The sequence below is a fragment of the Dipodomys ordii genome, unplaced genomic scaffold (genome assembly GCF_000151885.1).
Source record: "Dipodomys ordii isolate 6190 unplaced genomic scaffold, Dord_2.0 Scaffold35, whole genome shotgun sequence".
Taxonomy (NCBI): domain Eukaryota; kingdom Metazoa; phylum Chordata; class Mammalia; order Rodentia; family Heteromyidae; genus Dipodomys; species Dipodomys ordii.
Window position 1 is genome coordinate 8,925,987 of NW_012267251.1, and position 17,614 is coordinate 8,943,600.

Genomic DNA, 17,614 nt, shown 5'->3' on the forward strand with positions numbered 1-17,614 from the left:
GAGCCACCTTCCCAGCCCCTGGACTGTGATCTTTCTATTTGTTCTTCTCCGTCTTCCTGTATAACAGGCACCTGCCACCATGTTCTGCCATTGTGCTTCCCTGTAGTATGGAATAACAGGAATATATTCCTGTTGCTAGCCAGTTGAAATGGAGTCTTGAGTGCTTTTTTATTGCTCAGGATGACCTTGAACCATTGTCCTTTAATCACTACTTCCAGAGTACCTAGGATAACAGGCTTTAGCTATGATGCCCAGCTTTTTTGTTGTTGTTTAAAGTTTGTTTTTGTTTTAAACTTGAGACAGGATCTTGCTGTATACAGCCCATACTGGCCTCAAAGTAAATATCCTCTTGAATCAGCCTTCTGAGTTCTAAGATTGCTGGTGTGTGCTACCACACCCAACCTCTGTTGCTTTTTGCTAGGCTATTACACACATTTATAGGAACATTTATAGACAGATGTTAGTGTGAGCATATGCTTTCATTTCTTTTAGATAGGAATGCCATTACTGGAGAACATGGTAGTAGTAGTAGCCTATCTTTAGCTTTTTGAGGAATCACCAGACTATTTTTCAAAGTGGCTACACCACTTTATATTTCTACTAGCAATGTGTGAATGTTTTTTCACATTCTTAGCAACAGTTGCTGTTCTCTGACTTAAAATTATGGTGGATGTGAAGTATCTTAATATGGTTTTGATTTGCATTTTCCTAATGACGATGTTGAATATTCAAATACTTTGCTTACTTTAAACTTACATTTAAGTACTAAGTTGTAAGAATTCTTTATATATTCAGAATGTCAGTTGCTTATCAGATACATGATTTGTGGTTGTTATCTGTAGTTCACCTTCTTTGCTTCCTGGTATTCTGTTGTTAGACTCCTCTCTGTTTTCCATTAGATTCTTTCAAATACAAAAGAATAAATTCTATGTAGCCATAAACCAATTTGAACAATTATCAACCTACTGCCATTTATATTATAACCATTGCTCATTATGCTGTCAGACACTAGATCATTTTGAAACTATTTCCAAATATCCTGTTACCTCTCAATATTTTAGTAGGTATCTCCAAAAGATAATATTTTTTTTGGGGGGGGGTCCGGTCATGGGGCCTGAGCTCTGGGTTTGGGCGCTGTCCCTCAGCTCTTCAGCACAAGGCTAGCGCCCTGCCACTTGAGCCACAGCACCACTTCCGGTTTCTTTTTTTTTGCTTATGTGGTGCTGAGGAATCGAAGCCAGGGCCTCATGCATGCAAGGCAAGAGCTCTACCACTGAGCCATCTCCCCAGCCCAAAAGATAATATTTTTAAAGCCATATTGGAGTGTGAACTCCGGATTTTCTTGAGTGCTGGGATTATAGGTGTGTATTACCACACCTGGTTTGTTCATTCCTTGTTCAATCATTTGTCCCTTCTACTTCTGGTTTTTTGGTTATTAACTGGAGATAAGAGTCTTACCAATATCCTGCCCATGCCAGCTTCAAACCTCCATCCTATGATCTCAGCCTTCTGAGTAGCTAGGATATCAGGTGTGAACCACCAGTGCCCAGCCTTTTTTGTTTTTTTTTGGGTCCGGTCGTGGGGCCTGAACTCTGGGCCTGGGCGCTGTCCCTCAGCTCTTCAGCTCAAGGCTAGCGCCCTGCCACTTGAGCCACAGCACCACTTCCGGTTTCTTTTTTTTTGCTTATGTGGTGCTGAGGAATCGAACCCAGGGCCTCAGGCATGCAAGGCAAGCACTCTACCGCTGAGCCACCTTCCCAGCCCCTTTTTTCTTTTGCATTACTGAAGAAATTGTTTGGTAGATGTGGACTCCCTTAAAAAAAAAAAAAAAAAAAAAAGCAAACCCAAGGCCAGGGAGGCATGTAGTACAAAGCTTGATGTTGGAGTCAGAAATCTAAGTAATGTTTACCTTGTCTAGGTTGGCATGGCTCTGTTTTCTTATTACTAAAGTGGGCCAAGTATTTTCCACATTTCTTCTGAAGAATTACTTTACATAATACGCAAAGGAATATTGAAAACTTCAAAATAGTAGTTTTTTTTAAATTCACTTAGGCTATAGGAGGCAAACATTTTTAGTGGCTAGAATTAACAGGAAATGATCAACCTGAGTTGTCTTTGTTGCTAGGACCTTCCTCCCTCCCTTGCCTCTTTCCTTCCTTCCTTCCTTCCTTCCTTCCTTCCTTCCTTCCTTCCTTCCTTCCTTCCTTCCTTCCTCTCTCCCTCCCTCTCTCTCTTTCTTCTTTGTTTCTTTTTTTTTTCTTCTTTGTTTCTTTTTTGTTGTTGGACAAGGGGCTTGGACTTCGGGCCTGGGCATTGTTCTTGAGTTCAGGGCTAGTGATCTACCACTTTGAGCCATAGTACCACTCCTAGTTTTCTGGTGGTTAATTGGAGAACAGAGTCTCCCTGGACATTTCTGCCTGGGCTGACTTTGAATTGTGATCCTCATATCTCAGCTTCCTGAGTAGGGTTATAGGCATGAGCCACCAATGCTTAACATATATTATTTGTACAAGTGTGAGCTTCTTTGTGACATTTCCACACATGTACAAATGTATTCCCGTCAACCTCAACCCCCTAGCGCTTTCCCTTATCCCATATCCCCTTCTTAAAAAAATTTCAGCATGTTTCATTGTTCTAATTTTGTGTAGACAAAGAAACCTGGACTATCCTGCAAGTGCCCCCTCACCCAACAGAGCCTGTTTAAAACCTTTTTCTTAACTGTGCACACTGGGAGAATTCAAATGAGTGTCTTTAGATAGGTGTTACAGAAACCCAGGGTATTGTTCCTTTTCTCTTTCAGAAGACCTGGACGGGGCTGGAGGAGAGGAGTACCCCATGGATATTTGGCTGTTGTTGGCTTCCTACATCCGTCCTGAGGACATTGTAAACTTCTCCCTGATTTGTAAGAATGCCTGGACTGTCACTTGTACTGCTGCCTTTTGGACCAGGTTGTACCGAAGGTGCGACCACAGAGAGCTCACTGTTTTCTCTGTAGCCAATTTCAGTGCTGTTTGGGATCTGGAGCTTCTCTTTGGATTCTGCCCTTCCCTTTTTTTTTTCCTCCTTCCTGAGTATGACACTAGATTTGGACTCCTTGCTTCCTCTCTAAATTTAATAGGTTTGTTCAGGTAATTGTTTTCCTTGTGGTTCCAGTATCTGCTTTTAGCAGACTGTTGTTTTTGTCCTAGAAAGAACTGACTCAAAACTTTTCTTAAGAGAAAAACATCTTAGCTAGGATGTTTAAAAGCTACAGATGTTTGTTTCTTTCTCCACTGGATTTGTTACTGTCTAGCTTTTTCTAGACTTCTGCAGGGACCACAGTTTTTGTAGCTATGCTACCCTATGTAGAATCGTAGTGCTGAGGAGTGAGTGAATCATAGGATCAGCGAAAGCACTATTTATCTTCTGATGTGAGTACAGAAGTGGAGATTGTAAGCTGGAAGGATATAGTAGGTGCATGTTGATGTAGCAGAGAGTAGAGAACTTGCTGAACCAAATGACAGGGAACCTGGGGGCTCTTAACCAGAGCAGGTTCTTTTGAGCAGCTGAAATATATAGGTATCAATACAAAGACTTGCTCCTTTGTATAGTACAGTCATGTGGATTTAAACATTTTCAAAGGGTGAGAAAATACATGAATATAAGATGGAAGAAGCAGAAGTTGTCGAGGAGTTAAGGAAATGGTTATTTGTATGTGTGCCAGCCAAGTACCAAGTGGAAAAGTGTAGCAAAGCTCATCCAGAGACCAGGAGACCTATTAGTTGGAGTAATGTGTCATGTTCCAGGCACTACACGCTGGATGCCTCTCTGCCTTTGCGCCTGCGACCAGAGTCAATGGAGAAGCTGCGCTGTCTCCGGGCATGTGTGATCCGATCTCTGTACCATATGTATGAACCATTTGCTGCTCGAATCTCCAAGAATCCAGCCATTCCAGAAAGTACTCCCAGCACTCTAAAGAATTCCAAAGTACGTGAGAATGAGTGTTGGGGTTTCACTAATGGATCTGTTTACCATGGTTTGTTTTCAGCTTCTTTAATGGGAGGGTGTTGGTCTCGGGCTGATAAGGGACTCATGTAAACTTAGGGCTCAGAGATTTCTTCTCTTAAGACATTCCCACTGTGCTGAGCTGGCTTATATTCTCTTTACCTTAAAGCTTTCTTGTGCTTTTAGTGTATTCTTTACTCTCTTTATTTTAACTTTTATCTATTGTGCATTGGACTGTAGATAAAATGGTTTGGGGCAAGGAGAGCACACAGTTGAATGGCAGGTGTATACTGTAATTTTTAAAAGGTGTTTACATTATGTTGTGGAGATAGAACATGAGTAATTCACTAATTTTCTAAAGTAACCATGGCATTCAAGAATTCCCTTCATTCCTGACTTCCTTGATGTAGACTTTTAAATTGTTAAATGCCCTGTGCCAGACTATTCCCAGGTTCTGTGGTATGTTGTCTTAAAAACTATAAGGTTCTCTAATTCACAGACTTCAGAGCTCTTAAAATTCTTCCTGTGTTTTAAGCTTTTTTTAAAAAAAGAATCAGAATTCTTCCAGTATTTTGTGTTCATATAGTATATTCAAGTTTCTGAAATTCTTCTGATTAGTAATGAATAGACAACCTAGTCTTTGGTCCTTCCTTTCCTTTTTTCTTCTTGGAAAAATCAGTTTTGCTAAGCTAGGTGAGTTTAATAGGTATTATTATTTAGGTAAGTTGATGATATCTTGGCTCTTTTCTTATTCAACTAGTACCATTATATAAATTTCCTATCTTTTGATAGGTAGTTGTGATTACTTTGTTCCTAACCCAAATTTCAGGTTCTCTAGCACTTGCTATTCTCTTATACTTTGTCTTTATCATGGCCATCATGATGATGGCCATATAATAATTCTAGAATGATTCTTCTCTCTTAGGTTAGCTCTATAATGATAATATTTTACCTGATGAATATAAATTAAAAGGCTACTATTGATTTCAAGATACCCAAGATTTTCTGCTCGGCTTACAAACTGAGGTGGTCAGGGGCATTAACTGAACACAACATAGTATCATGGCAGCTGATAGATTTAGGGCAGGCAAAGCATGCTGTGCATGCATAGCAGGCATAGCAGCTGCTTCTACTTGTAATATGAGTGGACAGTGTTCCTCCCCTAGAAGTATTTGACAGGATCAGACTGTGGGGAGGGTGGGATCATCCCAGAGCTAATCAAGCCAGGGCTGAGTTTGTTGCTGAGCAGAGAAGCATTGAGCAAACCCCTCATGCTCGACACATCTTAGCGGCTCCAGTGCACAATGCAAGGGCTATTGCTTAAATCTTTTAAGACTCATATCTTCATATTCTTACTGCTATAAATTTTTTTAAAAAGTAGACTGAAAAGCCAAAGTGGAATGAGAACTAAGATCTTGAGCCCAGGCCATCTGGCTGCTTCTTTGTGCCTTGTTAGAGGTCTTCGGAAGAAGTAGTGGGACCTGCAGTAGCAGATGTCCCATGCATGGCCTTGCCACTCGTACATCCACAGTCGCATGGCATTCAGGGAGTTGCCAGCATGCCTGAGGAGAGTTGTCCCATGTTCCTGGACTCCACCTTTTTGTATTTGATTCCCCTCTCTCTCTTTTCAGTAGCATAGCTTGTGTGGGACACTGGAGCCGTTGCGATGGCAGCAGAAGTGTTTTCCCCTTAAAGCCAAGCCCATTATTTTTGATGGAACAGCAGGACGTACAGGGCATGTCTGAAGGGCAGGACAGCTGGCACGGCGGACGACCCACCCCTTATCCCCTGGGAGGTACTCACTTCTTGTGCTTAAACCTAGCTGTAGCCGACTTTTTCTAGGGGGCTTACTTCAGACTGCATTCAGCCCAGCTCTGTGGTTTCTATTACCGGCTGTCTGTTCCAGGAAGGTCCTGAGTGGCTTGCTCCTATTACAGGGCTGGTGCTCTTTGCCTGCCTTATGGCCTTGAGATCATCTTGCCTGGTGGCTATTGGCTGCCCTTATATTTTAATGTAGAGCAGTGGCTTGCTGAATCAGAGAAAATGCCCCTGCCTTTGAGACCATGTTTCTGCCTTTAAGGACAAGAATAATCCGGTTGATCTCAATAACCTCTGAGGTTGACTTAAACTGGTCCCTCTTCTTCCTGAGTAGACCTGGGGTTGTCTTTTCATGTTGCACCCATGTCAAGTTGAGTCATATGTGCCAAAGGAAAGCCTCAGCATTGGGATTATGCTTGGCTTTAGAGCACTCAGGCAGAGTTTTTTTCCAGTTGTTTTTTTTTTTTTTGTTACTTTATAGTGTATTTTTTATTTTCCCTCTTTATTTTATATTTCATTATTTTTTTTTAAACAGTGCTTACTTTTCTGGTGCAGAAAGATTGTTGGGAATAGACAAGAACCAATGTGGGAGTTCAACTTCAAATTTAAAAAACAGGTATGTTGTCTTTTTTTTGCCTTTAGATAATATCTGTTGTAATGAATTTCACTAGATGTCTTGATTCCTTCGTTACTTCTCCTTGATACTTACTATAACAGAGTAATTCAGTTAGGATAACTTTATAAAGAAGAGGGAGTAATTTCCTCAGTCCTAGAGGAAGGCTCTGTTTGGTCTGCTCTCTTCTGCTCTTCTTTTCTTCTTTTTTTGGTTGGTCATAGGGCTTGAACTCAGGACCTGACAGTGTCCTTGAGCTTTTTTGCTCAAGGATAGCACTCTGTCACTTTGAGTCATAGCGCCACTTCCAGTTTTCTAGTGGTTAACTGGAGATGAGAATTTCACAGACTTTTCCTGCCTTGGTTGGCTTTGGCCATGATCCTCAGATCTTAGCCTCTTGAGTAGCTAGGATTAGAGGCATAAGGCATTGGCCCCTGCTTTGTGCTCTTTCTGCTGCCAGAAAGAGCATTCGTTGCACCTGTCAGAGGGGAGAAGCTGACCTCTTACAGCAGAGGTAGAAGGCCAAAAGGGCTGAACTTCCATGAAGTCTCTCCCTGCCCCCACCCTTGGATGGTACTGTGGTTCCCACCTATGCTTTATACTTGCCAGCAGGTACTCTGCTGCTTGATCCAGGTCTCCAACCCTTTTTGTGCTATGTGTGAGTTAGGATCAAATAGTGTTCTTACTATTGTTGGGGCTGGCCTACACAGCCATCCTCTTACTTATGCTTTATGCTGTAGTTAAGATGATGGCCAACATCACCATGCCCAGCTTTTACGTTTGAGGTAGGATCTCAATTTTTTTTTTTAGTGGTTTTTTTTTCTTTATTTTTTTATTGTAAAGATACTGTACAGAGGGGTTACAATTACATGAATAAGGTAATGAGTACTTCCCTATCAAGCATTGTTACCCCCTCCTTTGTTTTTCCCTTACTATTCCCTCCCCGCCCCCAATCTCAATGTTTTTTGCCTAGGCTGGTCTGGAACCACACCATACTGCCAATCTCAGCCTCCTGCATAAATGAGATGTCAGGCATACGCCATGGCACCCAGCTGTAATTGAGATGGGGTCTCACTAACTTTAAAAAAATTTTTTTTATTGTGATTGATTATATAAATTTCACAAATTTCATAGTACTATGAGATAGTGATACTTAGCTGAAGTCACAAACACATTCTAACCTTTGTGAGGCAAATTGTCATTATTGTGGTCTATAAAGTGTGTGAATTCTATGAGCTTTGACAGTACAGCTATTTCTTCCACATTGGGTGAAATGTACCTTTCTTTGCTTTTGCTCAGTGTCAGCTGCTCCCTCCATCCCTCTCACTCCCTCCCTCCCATCGCTGCCCTTGACTTGCTTGCTTTGTTTTCATCAATGTCCAGTGCAGCCGCTGTTGTGGGTTTCCCTGTTTCCTCTATTTCTGTGTCCTCCTCCTAGCTTCCCTCAGATGTGTGCATATATACCATATATGCAGTCAGCAGCATGGGGTCATTTAATAATGAATGGAGGTCCTTTGTTTCTTGAGTCTTGTTTACTTTGGTGTATCGCCAAACATCAACATATTGGGGGGTGGTGTCACTAACTGTTTACCTGGGCTAGTTTTAAACCACAGACCTTCAGTCTCTACCTCCTGGGTAGTTAGTTACAGGTGTGAACTACCAGTGCATATGTAAGTCCTCTTTTTTTGGGGTGTGTGGGGGCGCCTCAGGAGAATGCCAGTCCTAGAGCTTAAACTCAAGGCCTGAGCACTGTCCCTGAGATTTGTTGCTCTACCACTCTGAGCCCTAGCTCCACTTCTGGCTGTTTTTGGTCCTTAATTGGAGATAAGAATCTCACAGACTTTCTTGTTCCAGCTGCCTTTGAATCATGATTCTCGCCTATCAGCCTCCCCGAGTTTCTAATTACAGGTGTGAGCCACGGTTGACAGGCATTAGTCCTTCATTAAGGGCCCTAATCCTATTCATGAGAGACTCCCCCAAGACTCCCCTTCTTAATACTTAGAGATTAAATTTCGAAGTGAATTTTGGCAGGAACACCAATACTCAAACCATTATAATAATAGCTATGAAATGACCGTACTAAGAATCAAATAAGGGTAGCATGGTGGTTCAGGGATAGCACCCAGGCCCTGAGTTCAAGCCATGACCACCAAAAAAAAAAAGCAAAAACAAAAAGAAAACTTACAATAATAATATTGCCATGAAAAGTAAAAGACAACTATTTTGTATTAAAAGACAAAAAGTAGTTTGGGAAGGTCCGGGGTCAGAGAATAAAGAGCTACCGAAGACATTTTGGGGGAATTGAGAATTGAATACGTAGTGGCTATTAAAACAATACCCTTTTTTGCTGATTTAAGAACTCCCTTCCTCTTTCCCTCCTTCCCTCCCTCCCTCTTTCCTTCAAATTGAAACTAAGGGCCTTCTATGTGCAAGGCAGGTACTTTACCACTGAACTGCAAAACCAGCTTTCTGTTGTTGATTTTCTTTCATTCTTTGGTGGTACTGAAGTTGGAACTTACAGTTTGCACTTGCTAGGGAGTACTCATGCCTGAACCAAGGCTCTAACCCTTTTTTTTTTGGTTGGTTGTGGGGCTTGAATTCTGGGCCTGGGCACTGTCCCTCAGCTCTTCAGCTCAAGGCGAGCACTCTACCACTTGAGCCACAGCACCACTTCTGGCTTTTTCTGTTTATGTGGTGCTGAGGAATTGAACCCAGGGCCTCATGCATGCAAGGCAAGCTCTCTACCACTGAGCCACCTTCCCAGCCCCGGCTCTAACCCTTTTTTTTTTTTTTTTGGGTCCGGTCATGGGGCCTGAACCCTGGGCCTGGGCGCTGTCCCTCAGCTCAGCTCTTCAGCTCAAGGCTAGCGCTCTACCACTTTGAGCCACAGCACCACTTCCGGCTTTTTTCTTTTTGCTTATGTGGTGCTGAGGAATCGAACCCAGGGCCTCTGGCATGTAAGGCATGCGCTCTACTACTGAGCCACCTTCCCAGCCCCCATCCAACCCTTTTTAATGTGGTTGTTTTTGAGATAGTCTTAATTTTGGCCAGGCATGTGCTTGGATCTTGATTTGCCTATTGTTAGCCTCTCGATGTAGTTGAGATGACACTTACGTGCTACCATACCCAGCTTCTGTTAAGATGGGGGTCTAAAGACTTTTCTGTTCTAGATTGGCCTAGAATGTTGATCCTCCCAATCTTAATCTTCATGAAGCTAGATGGCATGTATAACACCACTGTACCTAGCTCTAGGTTGAGAATTGGGGATGAGGGTGGTAATCTCATGAACTTTTTCTGACTGGAGTTTGTCTCAAATTATAATCTCCCCATGTTCAGCCCCCAAGTAACTGGGATTATAGGTATGAGTCACTGGCACTTGATTTTGCTGTTGTTCATTTTCTTATATGTGTTAGATTGTGGAATATCTTCATCCTGAGCTGCTTTTGCTTAAAGCTAGCACTCTACCACTTAAACAACAGCACCACTTCTGGGTTTTTCTGTTTATGTGGTACTGAGGAATCGAACCCAGGACTTCATGCATGCAAGGGAAGCACTTGACCACTAAGCCACATCCCTCGCTCTTGGCTTTTTAATGGACATAATCCCTGCAACCACCACATGCTCTTTGTCTACTACTTTAAACTAGACTTTTTTTGGGTTGGAGTTGGGGCTCAAGTGGTAGAACACCTCTGTTTTAGAGGTTTCAATCTGTCATGACAAGGAGGGTATGGCAGAAAAGAATGGTTCATATTATGGTGCTGAGGAAGCAGAGAGAGAGGAGAGAGAGAGAGAATAGGGGGAGAGGGGAGAGAGACCACATGGGCCTGTGCCCACATGCTTCTTCTCTCTTCCTCTTTCATTCCATCTAGGACCTTAGTCTGTTGAGTAGTGCTGCCCACATTGAGGATAGTTCTTACCCCCTCGTGAGGGAAAACACCCTTACACACTCACCTATAGTGTACGTGAATAACTCCTAGTTCCTTCTCAATCCAAGGTGATAAGAATAGCCATGACAGATATATTGCAAATAACAATAATTTATATGCTTTTACATCTGAGATGACTGGGGAGAGGGACTGCCAAAGACTGTTAGAAGAGTAGATAATTTTCTGTTCTGTCTCTGCCTTTTGCTTACATGTACCTGAAATTTTTTTTGCTGGTCCTGGGGCTTGAACTCGGGGCTTAGGTGCTGTCCCTGAGCTTCTTTTTTTTTGTCGGTCGTGGTGCTTGAACTCTGGGCCTGGGCGCTGTCCCTCAGCTTTTCAGCTCAAGGTGAGCGCTCTACCACTTGAGCTACAGCGCCACTTCCGGTTTTCTGGTGGTTTATTGGAGATAGGAGGAGTCTCACGGTCTTTCCTGCCCGGGCTGGCTTTGAACCGCGATCCTCAGATCTCAGCCTCCTGAGTAGCTAGGATTACAGGCATGAGCCACCAGCACCCAGCCCTGAGCTTCTTTTTGCTCAAGGCTAATGCCACACCACTTGAGCCACAGTTCAGTTTCCAGCTTTTTCTGAGTAGTTTATTGGAGACTTTTCTGCCATCAAATTCTGATCCTCAGATCTCAGCTTCCTGAGTAGCTAGGATTATAGGTATGAGCCACCAGCACCTTGCTCACCTGTCTTTATCTTCAGCAGGTTCATTAGCTACCTAGTAGCTTACTGAGGAGACACTACATATACAGTTGTTCCTCACTTAATGGCAGGTGGATTATGATAAACCATATTTTCTTCTTAATGATCTATTGTAAATAACAGTTCTCAGGAAAAACTTTGTCATGTAAAATTTAACATGACAAACACTGGCAATCTGTGATGTCCACTAAACACTGGTAAAAGTCCATCTTTCAGAGGAAGCACTGAGGGGCATTCTTAGTGGAGAAATGCGAGTAGAAACAAAGGTCAGAACTGCAGAAAAGTGAATGCTGAGATTTCCTTGAGTTCTGAGACTTGTGAATCTTTAGTTTTAAAGTGCATGGAATTAGGAGGCCATGCCAGCCCTCGCTTATGTGCAACAAATATTTGTTGGAGGTAGACAAGTGAATTTGCAAGTCTTCAAACATTGCAAATTTTAAGCGTATAGTTTCATAGGAGCTACAAGTTTCTATTTGTTAGCAGATGGTAGCATAGCTTACCAGTACCACTATCCATCCAAATGTTTTCCCTTCTTTTGAAGGGTAGGCATATTTCCTTTATCTCTACGTAGGAACCAATATCTAGGTTGTCACTCTACCACTTGAACCTTGCCTCCAACCTGAAACTAAGATGTCTATACAGAAGAGAAAGAAGGGAAAAGTCATTAGCTTTAGGATGTTCATTGGTGAGTCGTAAGAGACATAAGTATTTTCTCTAGGCCATAAGATTAATTCTTAGTGCTCTTTAGCCCCCTAGGTTAAAGAGCAAGTGTGTGGGACGACTGCAGCCCCCCATTCAGTATGAAGATGTTCACACCAACCCAGACCAGGACTGCTGCCTGCTGCAGGTTACCACCCTCAACTTCATCTTTATTCCAATTGTCATGGGAATGATATTTACTCTGGTAAGTGGGGACTCCATATTTCATCTGTAGACCTTTTTACCACTTCTCACTGTATTTGTAGTTTGAAAGAGATTTGTAATTTTATCATGAAAAAGAAATCTAAACAATAATTAAAAAAAATTCTGAAGCCAGGCACTGGTATCTCATAACTATTAGCTACTTAGGAAGTTGAGATCTGAGTATTAAGCTTTGAAGTCAGCCCACACAGGAAAGTACTTGAGACTCTTTATTGCCAATAAAATACTTAGAAAAGGCCAGAAGTGGTGCTATTGCTCAAGTGGAAGAGCACTAGCCTTGAGCAAAAGAAGCTCATGGACAGTGCCAAGGCCCTGAGTTCAAGCCCAGGACTGTACAACCCCCCCCCCCAAAAAAAAATCGGAAGGGGCGGGGTGGGCTGGAAATGTGACGTAGTGGTAGCGTGCTTGCATGCATGAAGTTAGCCCTGGGTTCTATTCCTTAATTCCACATAAACAGAAAAAGTCAGAAGTGGTACAGTGCTAGTCTTGAGTAAAAAGAAGCTGAGGTACAGTGCCCAGGCCCTGAGTTCAAGCCCCAGGACGGCCTCCCCTCCAAAAAACAAAAACAACAACAATCTGGAAGTGGTGTTGTGGCTCAAATGGTAGAGCACTGACTGGCTTTGAGAGCAAATACTCAGGGACAGTGCCCAGGCTCTGAGTTCAAGCCCCATGACCCACAACAAAAAACAAAAAACTCATTAAACAGAAAAAGCCAGAAGTGGTGTTGTGGCTCATGTGGAAGAACACTAACCTTGAGCAAAAGGAGATAGGGACAGTGTCCAAGGCCCTGAGTTCAGGCCACAGGACTAGCAAAAAATAAAAATAAATGAAAAATCTTGAAATCAGACTTGCATATTAGCAAGTCAGATGTGGGAAAAGTTAGTTATATTTGAGACTATTTAGCCTGCTTCCTTTTTATTTTTTTGTGCAGTACTGGGGCTTGAATTCTGTTCTCAATTAGCTTTTTCCCTCAAGGCTGGCACTCTACTACTTGAGTCATACTTTCACTTCTGGTTTTTTGCTAGTTAATTATTACTCTTTAACTTTTTTTTTTTTTTTTAACTTTTTTTTTTTTTTGGTCGGTCATGGGGCTTGAACTCTGGGCTTGGGTGCTGTCCCTGCACTCTTCAGCTCAAAGTGAGCACTGTACTTGAGCCACAGCACCACTTCCTTGCTAGTTAATTAGAGATAGACTTTTCTGCCTGGGCTGGCTTTGAACCCAAATTCTCAGATCTCAGCCTCCTGACTAGCTAGGATTATAGGCATGTAAACCTGCCTTAATTTTTCTTTTCTATCTTTTTTTGGTCTGTGATGGTGCTTGAGCAAGGGGTCTGGGCTCTGTCCCTGAGCTCTTTTGTTTAAAGCTAGTACTCTAACACTTTGAGCCATTCTCATTTTCTGATGGTTAATTGGAGATAAAATGTCTCCTGGGACTTTCTTGCTTGTGCTGGCTTTAAACTATGTTCTTTAGGTCTCAGCCTCCTGAATAGCTAGGATTACAGGTGTGAGCCACCAGTGCCTGGGTGCTTTGAACCATGTTTCTCAGATCTCAGCCTCCTGAGTAACTACTAGTAGAAGTGTGAACCACTGGTGCCTAGCTGGTTTAATTTTTCTATATTTACAAACATGTTGGTATTAGAACTTATGGGTACTCTTGTGATCTAGACTGAATCATCTCATGGTAAGCTGTAGGAAATCCTGAGTATTAAATTTGTTTTTCCTTTCTAGTTCACTATTAATGTGAGTACAGACATGCGACATCATCGAGTGAGACTGGTGTTCCAAGATTCTCCTGTCCGTGGTGGGCGGAATCTGCGTAATGAACAGGGTGTGCAAGTCATTCTGGACCCAGTGCACAGTGTTCGGCTCTTTGACTGGTGGCATCCACAGTATCCATTCTCCCTGCGGGCATAGTTATTGCTTACCATCCCTTGGGGCACCTCTGAGCCTGGTCCATTAGTAATGAGATCCCGTTTGGAAGGGGCAGCTGGGTTGTATATCTGATTAGTGATGCATGGGCTCTATGGGTTCCTTGGGTTCCTATTACAGGCAGGAGAAGGGTTGAATCACGAAGAAAGACAACTATGATTTATAAACATTTTCATGTAAAATTTGCATTTGAAAGGAGAAACCTGGCCTGTTTTTTTTGTGTGTGTTAAAACCCCATTTGGTGCTATTGAGTTTGTTCTTTATTCTTTTATTCCAGTGAAAATGAATGATCAAGCTCTAGGGAAAAATTAGCTCTGAAATCTTCAAGAAAGGAAGATTTCCTTAGGATTAGAGGAACCCAGCATCCTAAAATTGTTATATTGCTTCAGTGTAGCTGCTCCTCACATTCAAGTGAATATTTTCTCCCTTACCTTTCTTCAGTTCAAATAAAGCAGGTGACAGGGTTTTCAGAATCTTATATAATACTGACTTGTGTATCTTTTAAAAAATAATTCTTGGATACTTATGGTATATTTAATTGATTTGCCAATTTTGTATTAGGTTTTTTTTTTTTTTGCATGAGGCTGATAATGACAATGATTTTGACTTTGTGTCCTTGATTGTATTAGGAACTTAACAATGTCTTTAATGCTTAAAAGTCTTTTCAAATCTGGGGCACATTGGTGGCTCATGCCTATAATCCTAGCTTCTCAGGAGGGCTTGAGATCTGAGGATCATGGTTCAAAGCCAGTCAGGGCAGGAAAGGCCTTGAAACTCTTATCTCCAATAAAACACCAGAAAGCTGGAAGTGGCGCTGTGGCTCAATGATAGAGCCTTGAGCTGAAGAGCTGAAGGGCTGAAGGACAGTGCCTGGGCCCAGAGTTGAAACCCCACGGCTGACCAAAAAAAAGAAAAAAAATTATAATAAAAGGAAAAGAAAGTCTTTTTAAGATAGGTTAAACTATTTCTATTTTTGCTTGAGAAATAATCAGTGACTTACCCAAGGCCTTAACAGCCAGTAAAAGGATTCTGACCCAGGTGTTTTTTCTTTTTGCTGTACTATGACTTAAAAGGCCAGTCTTAGTTTACTTTTAGTAGATGGCAAGAAGGGAATCAGTAGAATATAATTAAAAAGTAAGCTGGGCATCCCTGGCTTACACTTGTAATCTTAGCTACTCAGGAGACTGAGATCTGAGGATCATAGTTCAAATCTAGCCTGAGCAGCAGGGTCAATGAGATGCTCTTACCTCCATTTAATCCTCAAAAAAACCAGAAGTGGAGCTGAATATCAACTGGTAGAGGCTAGCCTTGAGCATAAAATCTAGGGACAATGTCCAGGACTGGTACAAATAAATAAATAATGAGCAAGTAAAAGTTGGATTATGGTGTACTTTTATCCCTGATAAATCTAAAAAGTATGTTAAGATTGATGAAAGAATCTTCTAAATATATGTATTTTAAAGGAAAATGTGAAACCAAGAAAGTTATTTGAGGAAGATAGTGGCATTTCCATTATGTTGTTAGGCATTTCATCTAAGGTCATTTTTAAAAAATGCACGCACTGCATGTTGAAATCAACGTTAGAACCATCAGCACTTGGTGGCTTTGCTCTATCCTGTCCTGCACTCTGCTGCCTCTGCTTGTCATCCTGTGTGTCTACAGAGCCCGGCATTTTGTCCTCCAAAAATTCCAATGTCCTTTCTTTGGTCAAAATACTTCCTAAAGATGGTGTACTCAGAGAATCATGGGCTTTTTTGGTTTCCTAAGAAGATAATCTTGCTGCTTCCTTCAAACCCCCAAATTAACCTGCGAACTGGGTATTATTTGAAGATTGATACTGACAATCTTCCCTCCCTCCCTCCCTCCCTCTTCTTTTTCTTTTTCTTTTTTTTCTTTAATATGTAGCTCAGTCTAGCTCCCAACTCAGTTGTCCTGCCTCTGACTCTGCTGGGATTATAGTCATATACCCCTAGCTCAAGTTAAGACAATATTTTTTAAACATGAAAATCTTGTGGGGGCAGATTTTATTGTGAGCAAAGTGCTACATTATGATTTTTTTCCCCTGCCATTATCCCCACCCTGTGCTATTTAAGGAATGTTCTCAGGAGTCATCTGTTTATTACTGCTTCTGACAGCTAGCCTTACAAGCTAGCCTTGGTGGTGGCACTAAAGCTGTTGACAGTGAGTCTGGGTCAGTGACAAAAGCAAACAAAAGGCTTAAGGACAGATCGCTGCAATCAAAAATTGTCCTCTTTGAGGCAGAAGGAAACAAGACAGAGTCCTTAGTTCCTGAACAAAGGATGGCTTAGAGCTGGAGGAAGTTGTGTAGATTGTGTGTCCCCCACTTAGGAGTTAAAAGGGGGGGGTGGAGGAGAAATAAATGTGACTCAGTAATTGTGCTTTGACCTGAGTTTTTGTACTGATTCTGTCTCTACTGGGTCAGGTTATTATGGCTTTTGCATTCATTCCTTGAGTTGCTTCTTCCATTGTGATTCATGTTAGGGAAGGGAAGTGAGGAGAGGTTAAAACCTGTGTAATAATTTTCACTTCTTTGAAATTTATGTGTAATTTTGCTAGTAGGGCCACAGAAAATAATAGATTGAACTTCAGCTTCCTCACCCCAGATAACAGAATTACTCAGACTTCTTGCCTTTTTCCAAAGATGCAAGGTAACTAAGCCCCAGCTTAGTTAAGATAATAAATGGAAGATGGTGTGTATGCTGCTGTCACAGCCTTTGCTGTTGTGTACACTTTGCAAGTATACGAGAATTCCTCGCACCTGAAGCAGTGCTATTTGGGTGTTCCTCAAGGATTGAGTAGGCACCATGGTGAAACAGCACAGACCGGATGGGAGACCCGCCAAGGGAGGCTAAGCCAAAACGAGTCCCTCAGACATGCGGCATCATGGCGCGGGCACAGCAGACAAGCTGCCCTCCGCACTGGCGGCCACCGAGCGCCACGGGCACCCACCTGGATTGCAAGTTCCTTCACCTAAGTGGGTGGGAGAGGGTGTGTGACAGGTGACAAGCCACTGCCAGTCTGGGAAGATGGGTAAGTACAAAGGGAGGAGCGGGGTGCGCCGCACCGTCGGCCTGGAGGCTACGCTCCGGCCAGGTAAAGCCGGGCACAACCAAAATGGCGCACAGCATCAAACCGGTACCCTGGTCACGTGCTGGGCCGGGGAGCGCCCGGGGTGGGAGGCGTGGTCTGGGAGATGGCCGGCCCCGCCCCCGGGGGTGTGGCCTGGAGGGAGGGGGCGGGCCTGGAGGCCGGGCGCCGAGGCGGCGGCGGAGACTGCAGCTCCTGGGGCAGGCGCGCGGGGCTCCCGGACTTGCGCTGCCCGGGCCGGGGGCGGCTCCCTGCGGTCTCCAAGCGAGCGAGCGCGGCTGCCCGCTACGGGGCCTTGGCGGCTGGCAGGTGAGCGCCCAGAGCCGGGCGGGGGGGCGTCTCTTTCCCGGCCCCGGCGCCCCTCCGCAGTTTGGGGAGGGGTCTGGCTAGTGCGCCCTTTACTCCGCTGTGTCTCCGCCCTGCTTCGATGCTGCCTCCTCCGCCGCCCCTGCCAGCCTTGGCGGTGCCCTGTGCCCTTGGGGATGAGAACGGGGGCCGGCCGGGGCCCGGCTTGCAGCGAGGGCGTGGAGTTCGCCCTGGGCTTCGTGGGCTCTGTGGGAGGGGGCCGAGTGGGCTAGTCTCCCGGGTAGAAACTGAATGCGTTGCGCCCC

The 17,614-nt window shown here is 43.4% G+C and overlaps 1 protein-coding gene across 1 annotated transcript in view; it reads left to right on the forward strand.

The window, feature by feature from the left end:
- Positions 1–14,373, forward strand: part of Tmem183a (transmembrane protein 183A) — a 16,666-nt gene extending 2,293 nt beyond the window's left edge. The window contains exons 2-7 of the mRNA XM_013017317.1: positions 180–219; positions 2,801–2,960; positions 3,786–3,966; positions 6,338–6,418; positions 11,794–11,949; positions 13,695–14,373. Coding sequence (XP_012872771.1) covers positions 180–219; positions 2,801–2,960; positions 3,786–3,966; positions 6,338–6,418; positions 11,794–11,949; positions 13,695–13,880 — 804 coding nt within the window. The 3' untranslated portion in view covers positions 13,881–14,373. The remainder of the gene's footprint in view (positions 1–179; positions 220–2,800; positions 2,961–3,785; positions 3,967–6,337; positions 6,419–11,793; positions 11,950–13,694) is intronic.
- Positions 14,374–17,614: the final 3,241 nt, after the last annotated feature.